The 22927-nt window shown below is 39.0% G+C and overlaps 1 protein-coding gene across 17 annotated transcripts in view; it reads left to right on the forward strand.

Annotated features, from left to right (window-relative positions):
• Nucleotides 1–22250, forward strand: part of SRRM1 (serine and arginine repetitive matrix 1) — a 30834-nt gene extending 8584 nt beyond the window's left edge. For 4 of the 17 annotated variants that reach the window (XM_004741150.3, XM_045063972.1, XM_013047557.2 and 1 more), the window contains 12 exons: nucleotides 202–396; nucleotides 679–798; nucleotides 2592–2866; nucleotides 7878–7958; nucleotides 8464–8550; nucleotides 10727–10871; nucleotides 11265–11306; nucleotides 14873–14983; nucleotides 17293–17757; nucleotides 18321–18516; nucleotides 20480–20695; nucleotides 21204–22250. In XM_004741150.3, coding sequence (XP_004741207.2) covers nucleotides 202–396; nucleotides 679–798; nucleotides 2592–2866; nucleotides 7878–7958; nucleotides 8464–8550; nucleotides 10727–10871; nucleotides 11265–11306; nucleotides 14873–14983; nucleotides 17293–17757; nucleotides 18321–18516; nucleotides 20480–20695; nucleotides 21204–21308 — 2038 coding nt within the window. In that variant the 3' untranslated portion in view covers nucleotides 21309–22250. The remainder of the gene's footprint in view (nucleotides 1–201; nucleotides 397–678; nucleotides 799–2591; nucleotides 2867–7877; nucleotides 7959–8463; nucleotides 8551–10726; nucleotides 10872–11264; nucleotides 11307–14872; nucleotides 14984–17292; nucleotides 17758–18320; nucleotides 18517–20479; nucleotides 20696–21203) is intronic. The other 13 variants (XM_004741151.3, XM_045063973.1, XM_013047538.2 and 10 more) reach the window with 9 other exon arrangements.
• The last annotated feature ends 677 nt before the right edge of the window (nucleotides 22251–22927 follow it).

Here is a 22927-nt window from a genome sequence, read left to right on the forward strand (position 1 = left end):
CTCTTAAAAATGTATGTGGTTAGAATTGTTGGTTGCTCTTTAACTTTCACTGATGTGTATATATCTTTTTGGAGCTAAGGAGAAGTCTTCATGGATTTTGAAAACATTTTAAAGAGAAACATAACCTTATTACATCATTGTATTATGACTTGGGAGTCTGAACTGCAGAAGGGAAAAAAATCAGCTTTTTTTTTTCTACAGTGACATCCTGAAAGTTCCCAAACCTGAACCTGTACCAGAGCCTAAAGAACCTTCTCCAGAGAAAAATTCCAAAAAAGAAAAAGAGAAGGAGAAGACCCGACCAAGATCTCGGTCACGTTCCAAATCAAGATCCCGGACACGGTCTCGCTCTCCTTCTCATACTCGACCTAGGCGACGTCATAGATCCCGATCAAGGTGAGCTTCAGGATTGATACAGATCTTGGGTTTTACATGCTACTTTCTGGGTAGAATTAGATAAGTAATTTCAGAGCAAGAGAGAGCATTTAGTACAAATGTTATTCTTTGGACCTACAGAGAGAATTTGAGGACATTTTCTGTGCACCATAAAAATCTCTACATAAATGGAAAACTGTATGCCTTGAAGTCCATTTTAAAAATACAGCTGTTGAGAAAGCGGTCAAGGAATTCTTCCCTTGTTCTCGTTTATTCAGGCTCTAATTCTGTTTGTTATGGCAGATCATACTCACCTAGAAGGAGGCCAAGTCCGAGAAGGCGGCCATCTCCTCGAAGAAGAAGCCCACCAAGACGAATGCCACCTCCACCTAGGCATAGAAGGAGTAGATCTCCAGTGAGACGGTGAGGGCTTTCTTTTTTCTTGTTCTTTTTCCTTTCTTTCCTTTTCTTTTTTTCTTTTTAAATTTGGAAGTGTCAGTAAATGAAAGTGCACCGCATTTGCTTTAGGCTAGTAGTGTTTGAATTAATGTCCCCATGGAATAAAAAGCTCGTGAGTGATACTAGGTGATGCCTTCGAAAGAGCCTCTCATTTGAGGTTTAATTGCCACAAAAACATAATGCAGTGTTGGGGGAAAACAAATGACCATTTTACTGATACTTTGTGTTAACTTACCTTTTAGACTCCAAGATCTCCTAGGGATGAGGGAATTTGCCACCCTCACTCTTCCTTTGGTTTTTCGTTATCACTGGCTTTTGAAAAGCAGATGACCACAGAGCCATTAAGCTACTTTTAGCCAATATTAAAATAACCTTTTTGCAATTATGTTTTTGCTTTAAATGTTTTCTTTCTCATAAAAACGAGTGTTTACAAAATTTCAAACAAGTAACAACGGGAACGTTACCCATAATCCCATCTCGTGGATATAGCCAATTTTTAGCAGTTTGAGGTCTAGGTATTATTGAAGAGATTAGACATAGAAGTAACCCTGTCAGTACGAATGTTCTGTGTTTAAAGATCATTTTAAAATTGGCATGAGGAAAAATGTTTCTATCTGTCCCTTTTAGCAAATCTGCCTAAAGTGGAGGCCTGGTGCACTGGTAGCAGAGTTTTGAGCCTTCTTTACCTCCTTGGAAGGAGCTGTGATGATTGTGCTTCAGATTATACTTAGCGTGGAAGTTTTTGTATTTGGGTCTTTGAGATTTTTACAGGGGTATGAATCTCTTGGATATACAGAGGGGAAATAATGAGCTCCATGATTTTTTGTTTCTGCAGTCAGGTTTTTCAGAGTCCCGTATTTTTTCAAAAGATAACATTTGGGGAGGGCGTTGTTGTGATACAGTGAAACATTTTGATGACTACTGCTAAAAATGATATACTTGGTTTTTAACTATTGACAGACTAACGGCGTAAATGGTCAGTTGATTTAGGCATCACGCTTTTCTAAAATTGGTTATTTTATAGGAGAAAAGTAATGCTGGTGCTTTCTAATACAAGATTAGTGGAAACAGCTATTTCTTATATTGGAGTTTTGCAAACAGCATGTTTTAATTGTGCTTACTGAGCCATTTAGCAGTCAAAATATTTTGCAGATTGTGTAAGATTCCCTTTCAGCCAGTTTTTATCTCACACTTAAGGTAGGGTTTCCTTTTTTTCAGGTTCTCAGGAATTCTTCCGCCAAAGGTGAATTCTGCAGGTACACATAATTGCAACAGAACTTACCACAGATTTGCCGCAGAATTCGAGAGGCCCCTGCTTCTAAGTTTATGTAGCTAAATGAATTCCTAACCCTGCTGCACATGTTTTTTTAAAAAAATGCAACCTAAAGGTTGTTTGACATTGTGCTATTAAATGGAAAATACTTTGCCACCCAAATTTTGAATGCAAACTCCAAACAGTGGTGATTTTCCTAAGGAAGGAAGAGACTAGCACTCAATGTGACATAACTGGAAAGACAACTCAGATGGAAGCGCTTACCAGAATAAGTTACCCACATTTAGTCTCAGAACTAGCTGTTTCCTGTCCTAGGTTGTGGTTTTGTTTCCCATTTTTTTTTTTTTTAAACTTACTTATATGCTTAGCTACATAAACTCAAAAGTTGGATAAAAATAGCTGTATTTTTGTGTAAACTGTACATAACCTTTAAGGTCATTTTTGACAAATATGCAGTTAATGAATGTGAATACTTATTCCACAGAAGAAGGCGTTCATCAGCATCCTTGTCTGGAAGTAGCTCATCATCCTCCTCGTCTCGTTCCCGGTCACCGCCAAAGAAGCCTCCTAAGAGGACATCCAGCCCCCCTCGAAAAACTCGTAGGTTATCTCCTTCAGCGAGTCCTCCCAGGCGAAGGCATAGGCCATCACCTCCAGCAACTCCACCGCCAAAAACTCGTCATTCCCCAACACCCCAGCAGTCAAACCGTACAAGAAAAAGTCGTGTTTCTGTCTCTCCAGGGAGAACTTCAGGTAAAGGTAAAAATCAGAAGCATAAAAACAGTATGTATGTTCATTTGTTCTTCGTTTGGCTACAAAGTGCCCAGTCAGTTGTTGCTGCCCCTTCTCCCTTCAGAGTGTGAAGTAGCTGGGTAATATTTGTGTATGTGATACTCTGTAAATTTGCTTATCACCTTTTCTTTCCTGCTTTAAGTTCTTGGGGTTTGTTGAAATAGCTTACGTGTAAATGTGTTTTGTTTTTAGCAGTTGCCCTCTGGCAGCAAGTAGGTGGAGAAATACATGACCTGCCCGTGGGCTGAGTTGGGGTGACTTATCAAAGTTTGTGTTGTCATGTTAAGGGATCATTTTATTACTATGAGACTAGTTAGCTTTTTTTTCCCTGGAGATTTTTTTGTTTGATATCTTACTTGAGAACTTCATATTCTGTTTTAATTCTTTCTTGGCCACATAGGGAAGAACAAGGTGTCCTCTTAAAAGCTGATTTGTTTTTTAGTTTAGGCTCTAGGCAGGGTTCTTCTGAGTGTTGTCCTTGGTTTATTCTGCAGATGGATTTCTGAGGAATTTATGATCTGTGATCCTGCCAGGCAAGTAGAATGTGTACTGGTCTGAGTGAGGGTTGTGGCATATTGGGAGCTATTCTTTTAGCATAAATACACAAGGAGAAAAGCAGTAGGATCTGTTTGCATTGGGCCTCTGGTGTTTAGGGCTGAGATGATAGCCTAAAGGGTGAGTAGTGGGGGAGGGGAAATCCTGAAAGCTGCTGTAGAAATTGGTTTTTGAGAAGCAGTCTGTAGGTTGAGCTGTACCAGGCTTGTTCTGATCACATCTAAATTTTCAGGTTAGAAAAAGAAAACGGGGATGGGCACAGTTCTGACTGTTTATTGAGATATAGAGAAGCCATCAGAGTGTTGGGGTACTGGCAGATAAGGCTAATCTGTAAAGAGTAATATGTAGATTATTTTCTGAATTTTAACAATTTAATGTAGTGACCGTATCATTAAATATAGCTGGATGACGTTTGGGTCTTCCGGGTTCAGACTTACTTTAAGTATGAGAGGGGGCCTTACGGTCACTTACTTTCATAACCTCCTGTCCTTTTGTTCAAAATTAGGACAGCTTCAGTAGTTTCCAGCCACCATGTCCAAATCTGATGCCCACTTCCTAACCAATGTTTTCTATTTCTATGAGGTAGTTTGCATTTCTGATTTTTTTCCCCCTTTATCTGGAGCCAGAAAGCTCTCTAGTGACAAAATATTACAAAAGTTGCCACCTTTTATTTTATAAAAACACATCGTTAGGATTTTTCTATTTGCATTATAGCCAAAGAGTAATAAAATTATCTGAACAGGAGGACTGAATCTTTGTTAAAATAGATTGCTAAGAATTAAGTTTTTTCAGAGTATACCCAGGCACCAACCTCTTGGGTTCTGATATATTGTCAAGGGGAGTGGGCCACTGCTTTCAAAAAAAAAAAAAAGTCACAGTGGATATGCGCTTAGGAGAGAAATAAGTCAGGGTAGAAGACAAAGACTTAGTTATATACCTATGGATTCTGGGATAGGTCTTCCATGTCCAAACAAAACACAGCCAAAGAGGTACACTGTGGGCAATATACAGAGACTGCCTTGTGTCTGCTGAAGCTGAATTTGGCTTTAACTACTTGGAAATTATAACATAGTAAAATGATCCCAGTCCTGTATGATGAAATTTCAGAAGTAGAACAGACTTTAGAGACTGTCATCAAGAAACCGGTTCTCAGGTTAAGTGATTTGGTCAAGGTCAACCAGCCAAGACTAAAATTTGGGTTCTCATTTTCCAGTAGAATAGTATATGCAGACCTTGCCCAACTTTCCTACCCCAGAATGTTGTTGTGAGGGCTAGAGGTGGGAGATGGAGGGCAGGGTGAAGTTCTTTAGTTTCTGTACCTGGTGATGTGATTTCAGAAATTCCTTTTTAGGATACTCCATGACTAATAAGATCAGTAACGCCATTGAAGTATAATAGGTTTTACTTGTATATTTCATGTAGTAGTTATCAGTCAGGGCTTTTAATATTGAGCAAATGGAGTAGGAGGGATACAGGGAAAGTATTTGGGGGAATTTAGAGGTAAATAATTTGGAGTATACTGTACATTCTCATCTGAAAGGATCTTCAGGAAGCATCTTACAGTCAGTGGCATGTTAAATCGGCATTATCTTAGTACACAAAGTAGTGCTTTGAAATCAGTAGGATATTTAATGAAGTATGTTTATAGAGGATCTATGCCTATTAAAGTTTTAGGATAGATCAGTTTAATCCTATAAATTACGTTCTGTAGATGATGATTTCACCAATTTTGGTAACAGTGATTTATCTTTATAAGTGATCATTTTGACAAGTCTGGGAGATTAATAATTAATAGGAATACTGAAGTAAATTTAAAATTCTGTTTTTTTATTTAGAAGATTCTGACTTTATGCTAGAATGATTTTGCCCTTTGAATGCTAAAAATAAAACATTAACATAATAAACTAAACTCTCATCTAGATAAACACATTCGGATGAAATATTAACTCTGTTAATATTACAATTCAATCATATTAAACCAGCGTAGGGGTATATATTATGTACTTGTTCTAAGAGTATGAATGTTCTGACAGTAGACTATAGCTAAACCATTCATGAGAGATCTCATGATATCTCTCAAGATAAAGTCGCAAATGGATATATCTGTAAGGAAAAATATGTTTGTTCTAGTTCAGTCATGTTTATTCAGTTGGCATTTGTCAACTCTCTTGCAAACATAGCCGCATTTTTAATGTCTCTTAGAGGTAAATGCATTCTGACATTGAGGCGGCTTCCAAACACATTTTGGAACCCAGTTCTTTTATGTGGTAACTTGGACATGTGGGGTGTATAGATAACTGGATGCCTCTGATAACTTTTCAAGAATTGAAGATTAACTATCACTTTAAAGTGCAGCGTACTGACCAGAAAAATAGCCTCAACTCCTTTATAGTTTAAAAGCATTTGTATTTTATTTCTTTTGAATTTGTTAAAATACAAGGGTTGGGTTTTTTTTAAAGATTTTATTTATTTATTTGACAGATCACAGGTAGGCAGAGAGGCAGGCAGAGAGAGGAGGAAGCAGGCTCCCCGCCAAGCAGAGAGCCTGATGCGGGGCTCGATCCCAGGACCCTGAGATCAGGACCTGAGCTGAAGGCAGAGGCTTTAACCCACTGAGCCACCCAGGCGCCCCTAAAATACAAGTTTTAAATGCAGTTTTGCTGCCATATTTCATGGTAACTCATTAGGATTTAACCGGTTTTTACCAAATCCAGTGCTAAGTCAAAAACGGTTATTGCGTAGAAACATTAATAAAATGCAGTTCATTTAAAAAATAGCATTTTTTTTAAAAAGGTGCCTGGGTGGCTTAGTTAAGCATCATACTCTTGATTTGGGCTCAGATCCTGATCCTCAGGGTTGTGAGATCAAGCTGTTCCTTGGTCTCTATGCTCAGCAGGGAGTCTGCTTGTGATTCTCTCCCTCTGCCCCACCTGACCTTGCTTGTTCTCATGCACTCTCTCAAATCTCCAAAAAAAAGAAAAGAAAAGTATTGTAAATTCATTTTGACTACTTTAGCAAAGATGAGATTTCTGTTTTAGATCACTAGCTGTCTAAAGTTACTGCCCCTTAGAATAAGCCTTTACAGAATTCTGAGTACAAGAGTGTGTTAAAAGAAATGTATCTATACTCTGGGTCAACATTCCGTGGTATTTGCTTTAATCAGACAAAGCAGATAAATAAGGATTCTTGGGATCATATTGGCTTTAAATTTAGTTCTTAGCAGCATGGTCTTAGATGATGTTTCAGGTTAATCGTATGGTAAGATCAATGGTTATATCTGTATATACTTTGATTTTAGTTGAAGCAGTAGATGGATATTATAAATAGAGCTTGTTAATTGATGGAAATTAAAGCCTGTGCTCTAGAAATAGTCTTGGGTTCAGATCCTAGTTCACTTTAATTATCTATGTGATTTTAGTTGAAGTTACCTTTTTTTTTTAAGATTTTATTTATTTATTTGACAGAGATCACAAGTAGGCAGAGAGGCAGTTGCGGGGGGTGGGGGAGCAGGCTCCCGCTGAGCAGAAAGACCAAGGATACAGGGAAAGTGGGGCTCAATCCCAGGACCCCGGGATCATGACCTGAGCCGAAGGCAGAGGCTTTAACCCACTGAGCCCTGAAGTTACTTTTTAAGCCTCAGATTTCTCCTCCTTTAAAATGGGGGGTAATACTATCAACAGTGCTTAGTGCTGCTTGCTAATACAGCAAGCATACAAAAGACAGTTGTCTTAATTTTTCCATGTAATTTGGAAAAGAGAAGCTGGGTAATTCATAAGGTGCTCACAGCTCTGCTACTACCTTCGGTGTATTTCTGAGCTGCCTCCCCCTGCTTTTTTAAGCCTTGAAAAAATCCAGCCTTAGTGTTTAATTATTTTTCCTGCTGTGAGGGATTACTTTTTTCTGGGTAGTTTAAATCTCTCATGTTATGATGAAGGTTGTATTGGTACAGAAAGATTCTTTAGTATCTTGGTGGCTAACTCATTCCTCTTCTCCAGAACAAATCTCTTTTTCAGAAGATTTCATCAGATCTATTTCTTAACCATTTATCAGTTTTACAACTTTTCTGAACCCAGGTATGGTTGCATGCTTGGAAGCTCTTGTGCTGTTGAGGCCTCCATAGTTGAGTGGTTTTTACGTTGTGGGGTAGCACCTAGAGGTTTACTGAGTCGAATGTTACACATGTCTTCTGTACAGAGCTGCTGCTATGAAACAGCAACTCCCAGTTTCTCTTAACTGGTTTCTCTTGGGAGAAATTATCTGTATGACTAAAAAGTCATTATAGGACTTTTCAAGGCTTTCACCAAACATTTAACTAATAAGCATAGTCACACCTGTTGTACCATTAAGACATGGTCTTGTGTGGTTTTGTTTGTTTTGTTTTGCTTTCCTGTGTATGAAAAAAATTTTTTTTTCTTATTTTTAGTGACAAAACATAAAGGTACTGAGAAAAGAGAGTCCCCTTCACCAGCACCTAAGCCTAGAAAAGTAGAGTTATCTGAATCGGGTAAGTTTTCGTGTGTTTTTTTTTAACTTAATTAGATTTTTTGCACATTGCATCATCCCCTCTGGTGAAAGTCAGAAGGATATCACTTAGTGGTTAGTAGCTACGGCTTTAAAGTGAGACCAGCCTGGTTTGAATACCCACCTTTAGTGATTAACTGCTTTTTGTTTAGTTACTTAATTTATCTGACCCTCACTTCTTTCATCTGAAATGCAGGTAACAGTACCATCCTTTAGGTTTATGATGATTATCTGAAATATGTTAAAGTTCATAGAGCTTAGCTTGACCTATAGTAAATAAACTTTGATTACATTTGGTGAACATAGTCTAAAATCAGCGTTTAAATTGGCATTCTGAAGTTTTTTTGTAAGAAAAAAAAATTATCTATACAGTTGTATTGCTTGATCCAATGAGATAGAGGTGTAAGAGACCATTTTCCAATTTAAGTACGTTACATTTTCTGTATGCGTAACTAAAGAAACACTTTCTAAATGCATCCATCTTTCAGAAGAAGATAAAGGTGGCAAAATGGCTGCAGCAGATTCTGTGCAGCAGAGACGTCAGTACAGACGACAGAACCAGCAGTCTTCATCTGGTACGGATATGGATTCAACTGTTTTCTATCTGTATATCCTCATGAAAAATACTCCAGATACAAATCTCCATCCTTGTAGTGAGCATACTTATGAGAAATAGGTGTCTATATAGAAATCTGTTCAAGGGGAGGAAGTATTTTGGTTTTAAGTCCTTTCTTAAAACTTAATTTTCTTTTAAATTGTTGTAAATAGTAGATCTTTACAGTACAATAGTAAATATACAGGGGTATAAAATTTGGAAAAGTATATTCTTTTACCATTCCCTAGTCTTACTCCTGAAAGCTTTTCTTCAGAATTTTTCTGTGCCATGTATATAATCTATGGTTTAAAAGGGAAAGAAAAAACAAACCCCAAAAAACTTGTATAAGCTCAGACTTTGTTGCCTCCCTTTTTAACTTACTATATCTAGATATTTTACCCTGTTCTTAGATCTGTTTTTTTTTTTTTTTTTTAAGATTTTATTTATTTAGGGTGCCTGGGTGGCTCAGTGGGTTAAGCCGCTGCCTTTGGCTCAGGTCATGATCTCAGGGTCCTGGGATCGAGTCCCGCATCGGGCTGTCTGCTCAGCAGGGAGCCTGCTTTCTCCTCTCTCTCTCTCTGCCTGCCTCTCTGCCTACTTGTAATCTCTCTCTGTCAAATAAATAAATAAAATCTTTCAAAAAAATAAATAAATAAATAAATAAAAAGAAGATTTTATTTATTTATTTGACAGACATCACAAGTAGGCGGGGGTGGGTGGGAGGGGGTATGGTATGGAGCAGGCTCCTCATCAAGCAGAGAGCTGGATGCAGGGCTCAATCCCAGGGTCCTGGGATCCTGACCCTAGCCAAAGGCAGAGATTTCAGCCCACTGAAGCGCTCAGGTGCCCCAGATCATCTAATTTTTTTTAATAGCTAAAACTTTCTACTGTAATAATAAATACACTGTAATTTATTGAGCCAGTCACCTACTTGGACATTAGGTTGTTTCTAGGTTTCCTGTACTTTATTTCTGTAAAATAATAAACAGTATTTATTTTTTAGTTAATAATAATATTACTAGCTTTGGGTATTTGTGACCAAGGCTAAGTGTGCTGCATTTGCTTTTCATTTGCAATATAGAGACCAAAGCACCCCACAGCAAAATCAAGTCCATTAAAAGCTCTTTAAACATGAAGTTAATCATGGGTTTAAAAATGCATATAGGTCTTGGGTGGTTTTGGTACTTGGGACTTTATTTCCTTCTTCTTCTTTTTTTTAAAAAGAGAGAGGTGGAGAGATAGAGAAAGCATGGGGGAGGGGATAGAGAGAGAGAATCTCGTCCCAGTGCAGAGCTCAACACAGGGCTGGATCTCAAGACCCTGCGATAATGGCCTTAGCGGAAGTCAAGAGTTGGATGCTTAACCAACTAAGGCACACAGGTGCCCTGGGACTTCATTTTAAATTTAAGTTTTGGTATTTGGAAACAGTTATTAGTTATTTTAAGTGAAGGAGACCAGGTGCAAGCAGTCGAAGTTTTTCATTTTGCATTTCCTACCAGGCCTGTAGGAAAGGCTTGTCACTTTTTTTTTTTTGTATGTGGTAAATGCTAAGGATGTGAGAAGTATTCAGATCCTAGTGGAACTTTCAGTAGTTTTGAAAGTGCTTTGAGTAACAAGCATCAAGTACTTGCTTGAGGTGTTTTTTGAGCTTAGTTTTTTGGAAAATCACTAGATTTTTTTTTTTTTTTTAAGATTTTATTTATTTATTTGACAGAGATCACAAATAGACATAGAGGCAGGCAGGGAGAGGGGGAAGCAGGCTCCCTGGTGAGCAGAGAGCCCAATGTGGGGCTCAATCCCAGGACCCTGGGATCATGACCTGAGCCAAAAGCAGAGGCTTAACCCACTAAGCCACCCAGGCACCCCAGAAAATCACTAGCATCTTAAGGGACACTTGTATCCTATTGGGGTGTGCCTTGGGAATGATTTATATAACTAAATTATATAATGATTTATATTTATGTTTGGCTTTTAAGTCATTGACGGTATATCGATGATAACTTTTTTTCAGAACTCATGGCTTGTATACATGCTTGCTTGCATAAGCGAGCTTTACTTGGTAATTTGGACACTCCCATCTGCTTAGAGTCAGAAAATGTGGGCACACGCTTTAAAGCACAGATGTAATGTAATTTTTGTTTATTGTATAATTATAGATTCTGGCTCCTCTTCTTCCTCAGAAGATGAGCGACCCAAGAGGTCCCATGTGAAGAATGGTGAGGTAGGCAGGCGGCGGAGACATTCCCCTTCCCGGAGTGCCTCTCCATCACCTCGAAAGCGCCAGAAGGAGACTTCCCCTCGGTAATGTCTTTTCTTTCAGTAGTTTTCACTGGTGGTCTGTGGTTGTGATGAAACTTCTCTAACTTAAGGGATGGGCTACAGGCTTATTTTAAAAAATTGTTAATTCCTTCATTTCAAGGACTCATAGAAGGAGATGGCCAGATTTGGGGGGCTTGGGGACATTTTCTTTGCTTTATTTGGTGGTTATTACTATTAGTGAGATCTTGGTAAGTTATGTACCACCATGTCATGTGTCTGCATGACTAGATAAGTGAAACCATAGCATTAACTTCTGAACCATCTTTGAACATTTTTAAAAAAAAATACATCGCCATTAGTGATACTTAACTCCATTGAAGTAAATAATTTGGTGAATGGAATTTCTTGACCTTTGTTTTTCTCCACTGCTCTCAGGATGCAAATGGGAAAGCGATGGCAATCGCCAGTGACTAAAAGGTTGGTTAGCCACTACTTTGTACATGAGGCCAAGTTTAGTGACATGATTTGCTATTTAGGTAACCTGTTCACATCCCTATGTATACAGTGGGGATGGCTGTGGAGAAGTTCCCCAGTTGTTTTAATTGATTTTATTTCTTTGCACTTAAGATTAACGATAGCACTTGTACACGGTGTTCATTTTACAGTACCATTTGAGCTTAGATTTTTGTAGTTATAGTACCTGGATATTTTCCAAGAGATAGGATCATAATAGCTCCTAAGACTTGGTGGGGAGGGCCTTTGTGGTGGTGTTCAGAAAAGCAAGAAAAATTTGGTAAAGACTTTAAAAAGATTAAAGATGAACATGAGTCTCTGGCCCTGTTCATTGTTCTCTACAGTAGGAAGGTGGGTTGCATATCTTCATTGAACCTTTTGATTAAGGTGTCTGACTGTAAAACTGTAACACTTGAGAGCTTAATCATAAGTAGAAATCTCAAATTCAAGCCTATCTCATAAGTGAGAAAACAGGCTCAGAAGTAGTGAAATGAGTTTCTTAGGGTATAAAGTAACAAAGTCTGATCTTAGACCTGTGTTGTTGACATTATGCCATTATACTGTCTTCATTAGTCTTCTGCTTTTGGGGGGTCTTTGCAGCTAACTGTCTGAGTATCTTTCTTGAAACTATCACATTGTCCTCTTTATAGCTCACTTTTTGAAGCTGTGTTGGTCGTCTCACTAATAAGAGTTCTCTTGAAAAGATTCTTTGGACTAGTCAGCAGTGTGATGGAGCAAAATTGTGTATTTGTTTTGTGGAGTATTTGACAATAAAAAATAAAAACCGTTAAAAAATAAATTTAGATTCCAAGGGATTCTGTTTCCAATATAATTATCCCTGACTTCTGTAAAATTGCTGGTACAGCAGCTAAAAAGTTGTTTTACAAAATCAGGTTAGTTGTAAGATTCCTTCCCCCTCCCGTAATCTCCCCTTATAAAACTACGTTTTCATTGGAAAGTGATTTATGAACACTGAAATCAATACTGATGTTCACTACCCTGCGTTAGGGTGTTCATATTCTTTAAAAAGGCCTCTAGTTTTATTGATGTTAGAAATTACTGTCAGGTGTCTAGGATTTGATGGAGAAAGAATTATTTGGAACTGTGCTTCAGTATTTATTATGTTTTTAAATGGGGACATAACAGCCTGATTTGGATTACTTCACATATAAACTTTAAACTTTGAACAAAGATACTTTTCATACTTTGAAACATTTGTCTTTGGGTATCGAACACTTCTCAACTTAAAGGGATATTGATCAAAAGGGGAAGTTATCTCAAAAAACTTAAAAAGGTAGTTGTCACACCTGCAGCTTCTTGTCTTCATTCCCAGCAGGGCTAGTGAAGTGGTGGTTCAGAGGTTGCTGCAGCAAGCTGGCTCCTTCTGATAGAACTTGCTTTTCTCCATATTCGAGGGCTGCGTCACATACTGATGCGTACTGAAACTGGCTCTCACAGAATTTGAGAGGGAACTTCACTACTGAACGTTTTCTACACAGTTGAAAGCTTTAGCTTGGCATGTTTCAGAGTAATAGAAACAGATGAAGCAGATAAGCAGAAGAAAAACATTAAGCATTCAACATTTTGAATAATACAGTGAACAAACTTAGAAATATGTTGAACCTGGGCTTTATGTCACTTTTTTTTTTTTAAGCACATACGGAAAAATTGAAGTAGATTGATCTGAAAGAAATTGGGTTTTTGTTGTTGTTGTTGTTTTTTAACCCTTGAAATGTGTGCCTTCTCAGCTTAGGTAGAAATTCTGTAGCTTTTTAGATCATGGAGCCATGTGGTGTCAAGACTCCCATTTTAAGTAATTATTAGATTTTTTCTAGCAGTTCCTTAAGTTACTGCAAGTCTGGTTATGGGTTGCTTAATGTTTTTGGTATTTTCTCACATAGAAACAGGACATTGAAGGTCATCACTAGAAGGGACCTTCTGGCTATTCTCAGTCTTCCCTTGTTACTAATGAAGATGAGGCACAAAATAAATACCTCAGGTTACCAGTCTGAGTCCAGTTTTTGTAGTGGGAATTTCTGATGAGATTTTATAAACTGAAATTGGGAGAATGCTTTTAAAAAGAAGCCACTAATCCACAATAATAGCCTCTTACAGGATTGTATTTACTGATAACATGGGGAGTTCTGCATTGTATCACTTCATCTTCTTAGTTTGCACCTATAAACTTTCTTCTTAAATCAGAACGCAAATGTCTTTTCCTATTTAAAATCTTGAATCAATACTGTGGTTATCCGGTCTTCCTGGGTCCTGTAATTCTCAGATTAACCCTGCTTGTAAAATGGCTTCTCCTTTACTATATTTTCTTAGTTAGTAATTCTGTCTACACTTCGTCCAAAGCTTATCTGTCTTCATAGATTGCCTCTTACAGTTTATTTTTAAATCTGTTCCAAGTGAAGTCTTAGTCCTCACAAGGCATAAGCAAATTGGAATTGAAAAGTAATGAATATAAAGTAATTATTAAATTTAATAATGAATTTCAGAACTTGTTCTGTTAGTAACAGAGCTCTCCTTAGTTTTCAAGAGGGATTCAAGCCTAGTAAACTTGAGAAAATACTTCCAGGTTCATAGGAAGCCTCAATCAAGCTGATCAAGAAATTAAAAACTATATTGTATGTGATGATTTTGTATTTGCGAATTTAACCAAAATGTGGCAGACTGGCTGGGTGTATATTTTAATATATGTCTTGGGAGACTGCTGTGAGTTAATCCAGTTGATACAATTGGATTTTTCATGTGTTTGTGTTGGTTAAGTGTGTAACAAAGCTTAGAGTTAGGGTTTTATATAATTATCTGTGTTTCTACCATATTGTTCCCAGTAAAAGCTTTAGTGCTCAAGTTCTAATCCTTTGTTTTGGGGATAGTGTTGTAGTTAGTAGTAAGCAACTTTTGAATAGTGGAAATAAAACATTTTTAAGAATTGAGAACTTGGAAGAGTGACACCCAGATTTGGGGCCTTAAGCCACTGGTGACTATTAAAATTTTACATTTCTGAATTGGAACATGGAAGTTTTTCTGGGTTTTAAAACAGTTGTTCCTAATAAGGAATCAAAATCACCTGGAGAGCCTTTTCAGCATACATCAGCTAGATCATCATCTGGACCGGGTGGACAAACTCACATAAGCTCCCTAGGTAGTTGTGATGTGCATTCCAATTAAAAAACAATGTCACAGGGCAGTGTTTTCAAACTTTTTTTGCCCTGTGTCATGTTGGGAATTTCTGTATCATGACCTAGACTCTGCATATTTATATACTGAAACAAACATTTTAGAAAACAAAATTTACCATTCCCACAAGTTAAAATGCTCAGATTCTCTAAAATGTTGGTTCTCAGCCAGAGTCTTGACTAATGGTCTTGACCAGGTGTTTTGAAAAACATCGCATTGAGAAGTAGAGTAGTTGGTTGCACTTTGGGTTAATGAAGGTGGAAACTGTGTCATCTGGATCACTTGCTAACGAGAACTCCAAATCACCTGTAATTTTTTTTTTCCTTTTCCTTTTGGTGATTTAGTGGTAGACGGAGGAGGAGTCCCTCCCCACCACCCACCAGAAGGCGACGTTCTCCTTCTCCTGCCCCTCCTCCTCGTAGGCGCAGATCTCCCACACCGCCGCCACGACGAAGGTATTTTATTAGTTATGTTAGTTGGAGCTAATTGAAGCAACTTTCTTTATATCAAAATATATTATCAGCACGGCATTGCTCAGCCATTTACAGAGCATCACATATTATGTGATTCCGTTAATATGAAAAGTCCAAAACACCCAGATCTATAGAGATAAAAGTAGATCTGTGGTGTCTGGGAGTGGGGGTATTATAATGGTTACAGACTGAATATACCTAAAACCATTGAAATGTACCTTTTAAAATTTATGGTATGTGACTCACACGTCAGTAAGGATGTAAATTAAAAGGGGAAGTCACTCTGTTTAGTGATCATAAAGGGAAAAATAACTAACTTTACAGTGGAGAATTCCAGCAGATCCTTAACTAGGGGATCGGTTAACAGGCAGTGGTACATACTGGCATTATATAATTCCCGAATACCTTTTTTGGTATCCATATCAGTCATACAGAATCTCCAGGATTTATTAGGAAATACCAGGCAAACCTAAATTGACAGTTATTCTACAAGGTAACTAATGAGTACTTTTAAAAAATGGCAGCCCAGGTGGGAGCTCAGTCAGTTGGACATCTGTCTTCAGCTCAGGTCATGATTCCATGCTCCTGGGATTGAGCCCCACATTGGGCTCCTGGTCTGCTTCTCCCTCTCCCGTCCTCCCAACTGTGTTTATGCACTGTTTCTCTCTGAAATAAACCTTTTTTTTTTTTTTAAGTTTTTTTATTCATTTATTTCACAAGCAGGCAGATCAGCAGGCAGAAAGAGGGGGGGGAAGCAGGCTCCCTGCTGAGCAGAGAGCCCAATGCTGGGCTCGATCCCAGGACCCTGAGATCATGACCTGAGCCGAAGGCAGAGGCTTAACCCACTGAGCCACCCAGGTGCCCCTCTGTGAAATAAGTCAGATAGATAGATTGATTGATTTAAAAAGTAGCAGTCGTGAAAGACAAAGGAATAGTCACACATTGGCAGGAACTAAGGACACATGATAATTATGATGTAGAATTCTCATTTTTGGAACCTGAACAAAAAAGAGACATTAGTGGGAAACCAGGATTGTATTTAGTTAATACTAAGTGCTATGGCTAATTTCAGAGTTTTGATCATTTTTGTTATGGCTCTTGAAGCTGTTAAGTGGCAAATCTATTTTTGTAGCTCTACTATAAATCAAAAGTGATTTTTAAAATAAAAGGTAAGGAGGAAAAGGTTTGTAAGGACGTTGCTCAAATATATAACTGAGCAGTATTGAGCCTGTATATGCCGAGTAAAGTGCTATAGGTGTTTGGTGTACTTAATCTAGTGCTTGAGATGATCTTGCTCAGTAGGTGGTATTCCCATTTTTCAGATGAGGAAATGGAGGTGCACACTACCATGTGTCCAAAGCTTATTATAAAGCTGACCCTATGCAAGAAAACATTCTGAGCTTAAGGTCTGAATATTTCAGAAGCAAATAAGAGGGTTGAAATGGAATGTCATATTCGGGTCGAATTTCTAAGAGGCACGTTAAGATTATATGGGACTTAAGCATTAAGTGGAAGGCCAGGTTGGACTTCCACCGGGATGCATTCTACCTAGTAGGTAGACTTCCACTGAAAAGTGGTTTCTTTGAGACACAGAACCCAAGTCTCCTTGGGAGGGTGGGGTGGGTGTAGAGGTATCTTTTAAAACATGTGCAAGTGAACTCTTCCCAAGTCCAAATGTCAGTTCAAGAGAGCACCATGTAGGAGAGCTTTTTTTTTTTTAAGGTTTCATTTATTTGAGAGAGCAAGCATGAGTGGGAGTGGTTTGGGGGCAAGAAGCAGACTCCCCACTGAGCAAGGAGCACCACGTGGGGCATGATCCCAGGACCCTGAGATCATGACTTGAAGCAGAGGCAGAATGCTTAACTGACTGAGCCACGCAGGTGCCCCCAGGAGAGCTCTTAAAGCACAGACTTCCTAAGTTGCCCATAGTAGAATCCTAGCTCTTACATAATGATGGGTGTTTATGCAGGTTTCTCTTCTCAAAAAAATACCCCATTAAATTGGCTTCATATGGATTGTGTCCAGTGACTTGACAAACTTGAATTCATTCTGGAAACTTCAGATTTTCTCCATTAAGCAGAGTGTCCTGTTTTTTAGTCATCTAGGATAAATAAATCCACGAAGTGATTTCTTTTTCTTAAATGAGGATAATGGCAAAGCATTTCCAGTTAAAAATGTACTGTGTTTTCCTGGTGCCTAACTACAGTTTGGCCTTAACTTCTGGTCATTTTTCTGTGCAGTCTATTGCCTTACTCTTTGGACCTTTCAGCTTAATGGTGTCTGTTTCCTAGGACTCCTTCTCCACCACCCCGCCGGCGTTCACCTTCTCCAAGAAGATACTCTCCTCCAATACAGAGGAGATACTCTCCTTCCCCGCCTCCAAAGAGAAGAACAGCTTCTCCCCCTCCCCCTCCTAAACGAAGGGCATCACCATCTCCACCACCAAAGCGTCGGGTCTCCCATTCTCCACCTCCCAAACAAAGAAGCTCCCCAGTCACCAAGAGACGTTCGCCTTCATTATCATCAAAGCATAGGAAAGGGTCTTCCCCGAGCCGGTCTGCGCGTGAGCCCCGGTCACCACAACCAAACAAAAGGCATTCGCCCTCACCACGGCCTCGAGCTCCTCAAACCTCCTCAAGCCCTCCACCTGTTCGAAGAGGAGCGTCGTCATCACCCCAAAGAAGGCAGTCCCCTTCTCCAAGTACTAGGCCCATTAGGAGAGTCTCCAGGACTCCGGAACCCAAAAAGACAAAAAAGTAAAAATATTTTATGCTTTCTTGGCTAGGAACACTAACTTGCATAGTTCTTTATTTTGGGAAGCTATTTTCCCCCTTAACTGAGAAGTTACAGAAAAGAATAAGCTGGGAATACAGGCTTTTAAGGCAGTGTGAAGGTACTATTCACAGATACATTTTCTGTTTTCAGAATAGTTCCTTGTGACACAGACTAAATGCGATAGGACTTTATACCTGGTTCTTAGGGGTATCAAGTTTATTGGGGGATGTGCTTCCAAAATTGAACTCTGAAGTAATGCATAGAGCATTTCTTGCATGTCTGTGGAAGACAGTAAAAACAGTCAAGTACAAGGAACTGGCATCATTAATTTCATAGAGGAAGAAGCATTAACAGAATGAATAGAGGATTATGGAACTTAAACTTCTCCAGATTTGGTTGATACAAATTTGATGTGTGTGTGTTTGTAGCATCAACTAAGTGGTAAAATATTTAAGGTGAACTGTTCTATAATGGTGGTTGGTTATTTTCTCTTAGGAAAGATCTTTGCTCTTTGATACTAAATGTTTTGTTCTTCTGTTTCTAGGGCTGCCTCACCAAGCCCTCAGTCTGTAAGGAGGGTCTCATCCTCCCGATCTGTCTCAGGATCTCCTGAGCCAGCAGCTAAAAAGCCCCCAGCACCTCAGTCTCCTGTCCAGTCCCAGTCCCCCTCAACCAACTGGTCACCAGCGGTACCGGTCAAAAAGGCTAAAAGCCCAACACCAAGCCCATCTCCAGCGAGGGTAGGTGTTTGCCCTGTTTTGGACACACTTTATAATTTTATGTGGTCACTTGGAAGCAAAGACAACCTTTTTGCTTCTTTGTGGCTCAGAGCAGCAGCATTTTCTGTAGTTCAGTTGGCCTTCAGTGAAGCATGAAATTAAGGGGGTGGTGATTGCGCCACCTTCATATCCTAGCCACCCGCTAATTGACATTATGTCTGATACTTTGAAATTCTGTAATCGTGGTGGTTAAAATTGGCCTATATAGAAAATCTAGAATAACAGAAAAGAAAAAGTTAACTCGTGATTTTTTTTATCAGGGGGAAAAATAGCTTAGTATTTTCTGCCATTTGCTATAGTGTTTGACACATTTGGGGATTTTTTAATATCTTAAAATAAAACTTTCAAAATTAGATCGTGTATTAGTACAATTCCATTTTTATAAAGGAAACAAACACAACGAAGCAGGCACCAGATGTTAACTGGTTATATGTTAGAAGAGGAAAGGATGAATAATCTTAATTTTTCTTTATGTATAGTTCCCTTTTTCCCCCACAGCAGAAATACATTATTTCTGTGGTAAATGAACCTTGCAATCTGAAATACTAGCTGAAGTGGAAAGCTTGGTATTGTCCTGTGTAGTCTTATCTCTGGCAAGCTGCATAAGTAAGAATAACCCTTGTTTTTTGTTTTTTGTTTTTTAACTTTGTAAGTTTGAATGGCATTGGAATATTAAAGTATTGGAGTTTAAACTGCATTTTCCCCTCTTTGGGTCATTAATCTGATCTTGAACAAGTTTATTTTATAAAATCAGTGGTTAGAGGTCCATCTCATCAGTAGGTTTGCCTGAATTATTTTACAAACAGAGCAAAAAGATGGAGGAATTTTAAGTGACTGTTTAGAAATGGGAAATTTGAGGATTACTGATGGGATTCACTTGTCACAGAACTTGCCCTTTGCATAGTTTTGCTATGAACAGTGGGAACCTTGAACAGCCTGGAGCAGGGCCATGTAGATGTGGAGGTTTTTTGGGGAATACAGCACAGCACTGTAAATGTGTTTTCTCCTCCTTACACTTAGTGACATTTTCTCTTTTTTAGCTCGCTTTATTGTAGGAATATGTGTAACATCCAGTATCTGTGTTCTTTGACTATTTATGTTACCCATAAGGCTTCTGGTCTACATAGGCTGTTAGTAGTTAATTTGGGGGAGAGTCAGAAGTTCTCTGCAGATTTTCAACTGCATGGGGAGTTCGTGCCTCTAAGCCCCATGTTGTTCAAGAGTCAGCTGTATACATTAAGGAGCAGACTCCATTCTAGAGCTAGAAGTCCTATAGTGGCTGGAGATGGGGCATTCACACGAGCATGTGTTGAGAATAATAGCTGTACTTACTGAAAGCCTGCATCCCGTTAACGCTAGTATTGTGGGCGGTTTACAGATAGACCCATTTAATTCTCACCACAACTTTATCGGAGATTGCTGTACCCATTTTATTTAGGTTTACAGAAGGGACTCAAAAGAAGTCTTGTCTGGGTTCACATGGTGAAATGGGTTCAAAAGAAGTCTTGTCGGGGTTCACAATGGTGAAATGGGTTCAGGAGCCAGAATTCACCTCAGACTTTTCTTGGTTTTGCACGTGCTGTTTTCCTTACGTTCGGAGGTGGCTCCGGATCCTGGCCACTTGACTGGCAGCTTGTGGTTGGGAAATGTGGCTTCATGTGCACTTAGCTGGGGAAAATCGTAAAGAATCCATTCCTTCAAGGTCCATTCTCATTTCAGATCTGTGAAGAGCATCTTTGCTTGAAGTGTGGTTTTCACCTCAGCGTGCATTCTTGGCAGGGATTGCCTTTGGGCCTTTTCTCCCCCTGAAGCCTTAGGGAAATCCTGAAATTTGTCCATTTAGTTATTTCTTGAGGAAGTAAAACGTGTAGTTGTACAATATTTTAATCTGATTAGTTTTATTGTGATTTTTCTGGATTTCTAGAACTCAGACCCAGAAGGAGGTGGAAAGAAGAAGAAGAAAAAGAAGGACAAGAAACACAAGAAGGATAAGAAGCACAAGAAACACAAAAAACACAAGAAGGAAAAGGCCGTGGCGGCAGCCGCAGCAGCAGCAGCAGCTATCACCCCTGCGGCCCCCACTGCCCCCACGACCACATCAGCACAGGAGGAACCGGAGGCAGAGCCTGAGCCTAAGAAGGTATATGTGCCTTGTACTTCTTACAGTTCACTAAGTCCTTTGATGTTGAGGAGGAGCTAAAGATTTTTTTTACAATAATGGCTGCTCGGTTGTTAGCTCTCTGCTGATCTATTGTCATTCTTGATGATCTGCCAAGAACGGGAATTTGCCAAGACTAAAAAGAAGAATATGAATGGCTGCCAAAAGCTTAATTTAGCTTTTTAAAAATAATTTGTTTGGGATACAATTAACGTGCCATTCACCTATTGAAAGTAATGTGATTCAGGGGTGCCTGGCTGGCTTGGTAGAGCACACAGCTCTTGATCTCAGGGTTGTGAGTTCGAGTCCCACATTGGGTGTAGAGATTACTTAAATTTAAAAAAAAGAGAGAGAAAGAAAGTATGTGATTGAGGGGGTTTTAGTGTATTCATAGAGTTATGCAGCCACCGTCATGATGTGGTCCTGCCCTGCGTCCTACACCTCTTTGCCAGTGTCTCAGGACTCACCAGTGTGACCCCTCTGGTTTTAGGAGACCGAAAGTGAGCCTGAAGACAACCTCGACGACTTAGAAAAGCACCTGCGTGAAAAGGCGCTGAGATCGATGCGGAAGGCTCAAGTGTCCCCACAGTCTTAGGCGGGAATATGTGTCACGATGTACATTTTATTTGGTTTGTACGCAATTCAATTTCAAAATTGCTAAAATGTGTTTGAGCTTTAGACTATAACATTTGTTGTAATAATTGCTAGGTTGAAGTTCACCATGTAAAAAAAAAAGGGCATGGATTTACATTGCAAAAGGTGTCCACAGTGTATTAGTGACATTCTTTCATTGACCGCTGACATAAATTCATTTATAGTGAAATATTTTAAGCCAAAAAAAATCCCCTTTTTAAAAAAGGGGGTTTCAATATTGTTGGCATTCTTATGGTTTCTTTTTAAAGGCCTTGGCTATTCCCAGAGGTTTTCCTTTCTTTTCATTTTTTTTCTTTATTTTTTTCTCATTTGAGTCTTAGCACCCATTTAAGTTATGATGCTTCCAACCTTGTATGGTTTGCAAGCTTGCCCAGAAATAAGACCACTGTTGAACTACCACAAAAGTATAAATGAATATTTTAATGCCACAATCTTTCCTGTTGCCTGTGGAGTCTCTGCTGAAACGAATCAGGATTTGAACTCTAGGATGAGACAGAAAATGAAAGCATGTTGTTTGCCAGGACACTGTGGGTTTATATTGATGTGTAACAAGTTGATTTGGAACACTGGAATTTCATTCTATTCTGTTGTGTTTTTTTTTTTTTTTTGTAAAGGCAATTAACTAGTCCCAGGAAGGATCCTTCAGTTATATAAAAGTTTGTTTTATGAAATGTCATGGCTCCATTCATAATTTTGTCTTGTTCTTCCAATTGGTATATACAACTTTCAGAGCTCTCATGTTTGGAAGGCTGGAAGGGCCCAGACTTTGAAATAGTGTCTTGTTTTCACTGTTTTTGTTTTATTTTTTGTTTTTTTTTTTTTTTTTAAACTAAAGCTATATAAAGCTTGTGGATTAAACAGAATAAATTTCTAAATTTAAAAACGTTGGCCACTCACTTTACTCAACCGTCTCAGTACTGCAGGAACCCACCTTTTTTTTTTTTTTTTTTTAAACCTTACGGTTAAGCCTGTGTTTTTATCCCCATGGCACTTTTGGCACAGTGAGGGCTGGACAAGGGAAATAAAAGGTGGTGAAATTACTCTACCATCTTTATTTTAATAATGTATGTGACAAGTGCTATGAAGGGAGAGTGTATGGTACATTTGGAGCATACATGATAGGGCAAAGTTAACCAGGCACTTCGAGTAGAGCAGTATCTGTTTACAGCCTGAGAGGCAGAAGGAGCCTGGCACATTCCAGGAAGTGAAGGAAGGAAGGCTAATGACCGGAGCGACCTCCCTCTTCGGTTGTGTGTGTTTAATGATAAGTCATTTTTGCCCTCAAGATTTAGCAGAGCAAAGTGACTTGAGCAAACTTGGGGTTGGTTTGTAGAAGGTAAAACAGCAACACAAGATAGAAATTAAGTGTAGGAGCCCCCAGGTGGCTCAGCCAGTTAAGCAGCTGCCTTCGGCTCAGATCATAGTCCTAATTAATGTCCCAGGATCGAGTCCCACACTGGGCTGCTTGCTCAGCGGGGAGCCTGCTTCTCCCTCTGCTTGTTGCTACCCCTGCTTGTGCGCTTTCTGCCTCTGTGATTAAAAAAAAAAAAAATGGTGAAA

Source organism: Mustela putorius, unplaced genomic scaffold (assembly GCF_011764305.1).
Source record: "Mustela putorius furo isolate JIRA1106 unplaced genomic scaffold, ASM1176430v1.1 tig00003853_pilon_pilon_pilon, whole genome shotgun sequence".
In the NCBI taxonomy this organism is placed as follows: domain Eukaryota; kingdom Metazoa; phylum Chordata; class Mammalia; order Carnivora; family Mustelidae; genus Mustela; species Mustela putorius.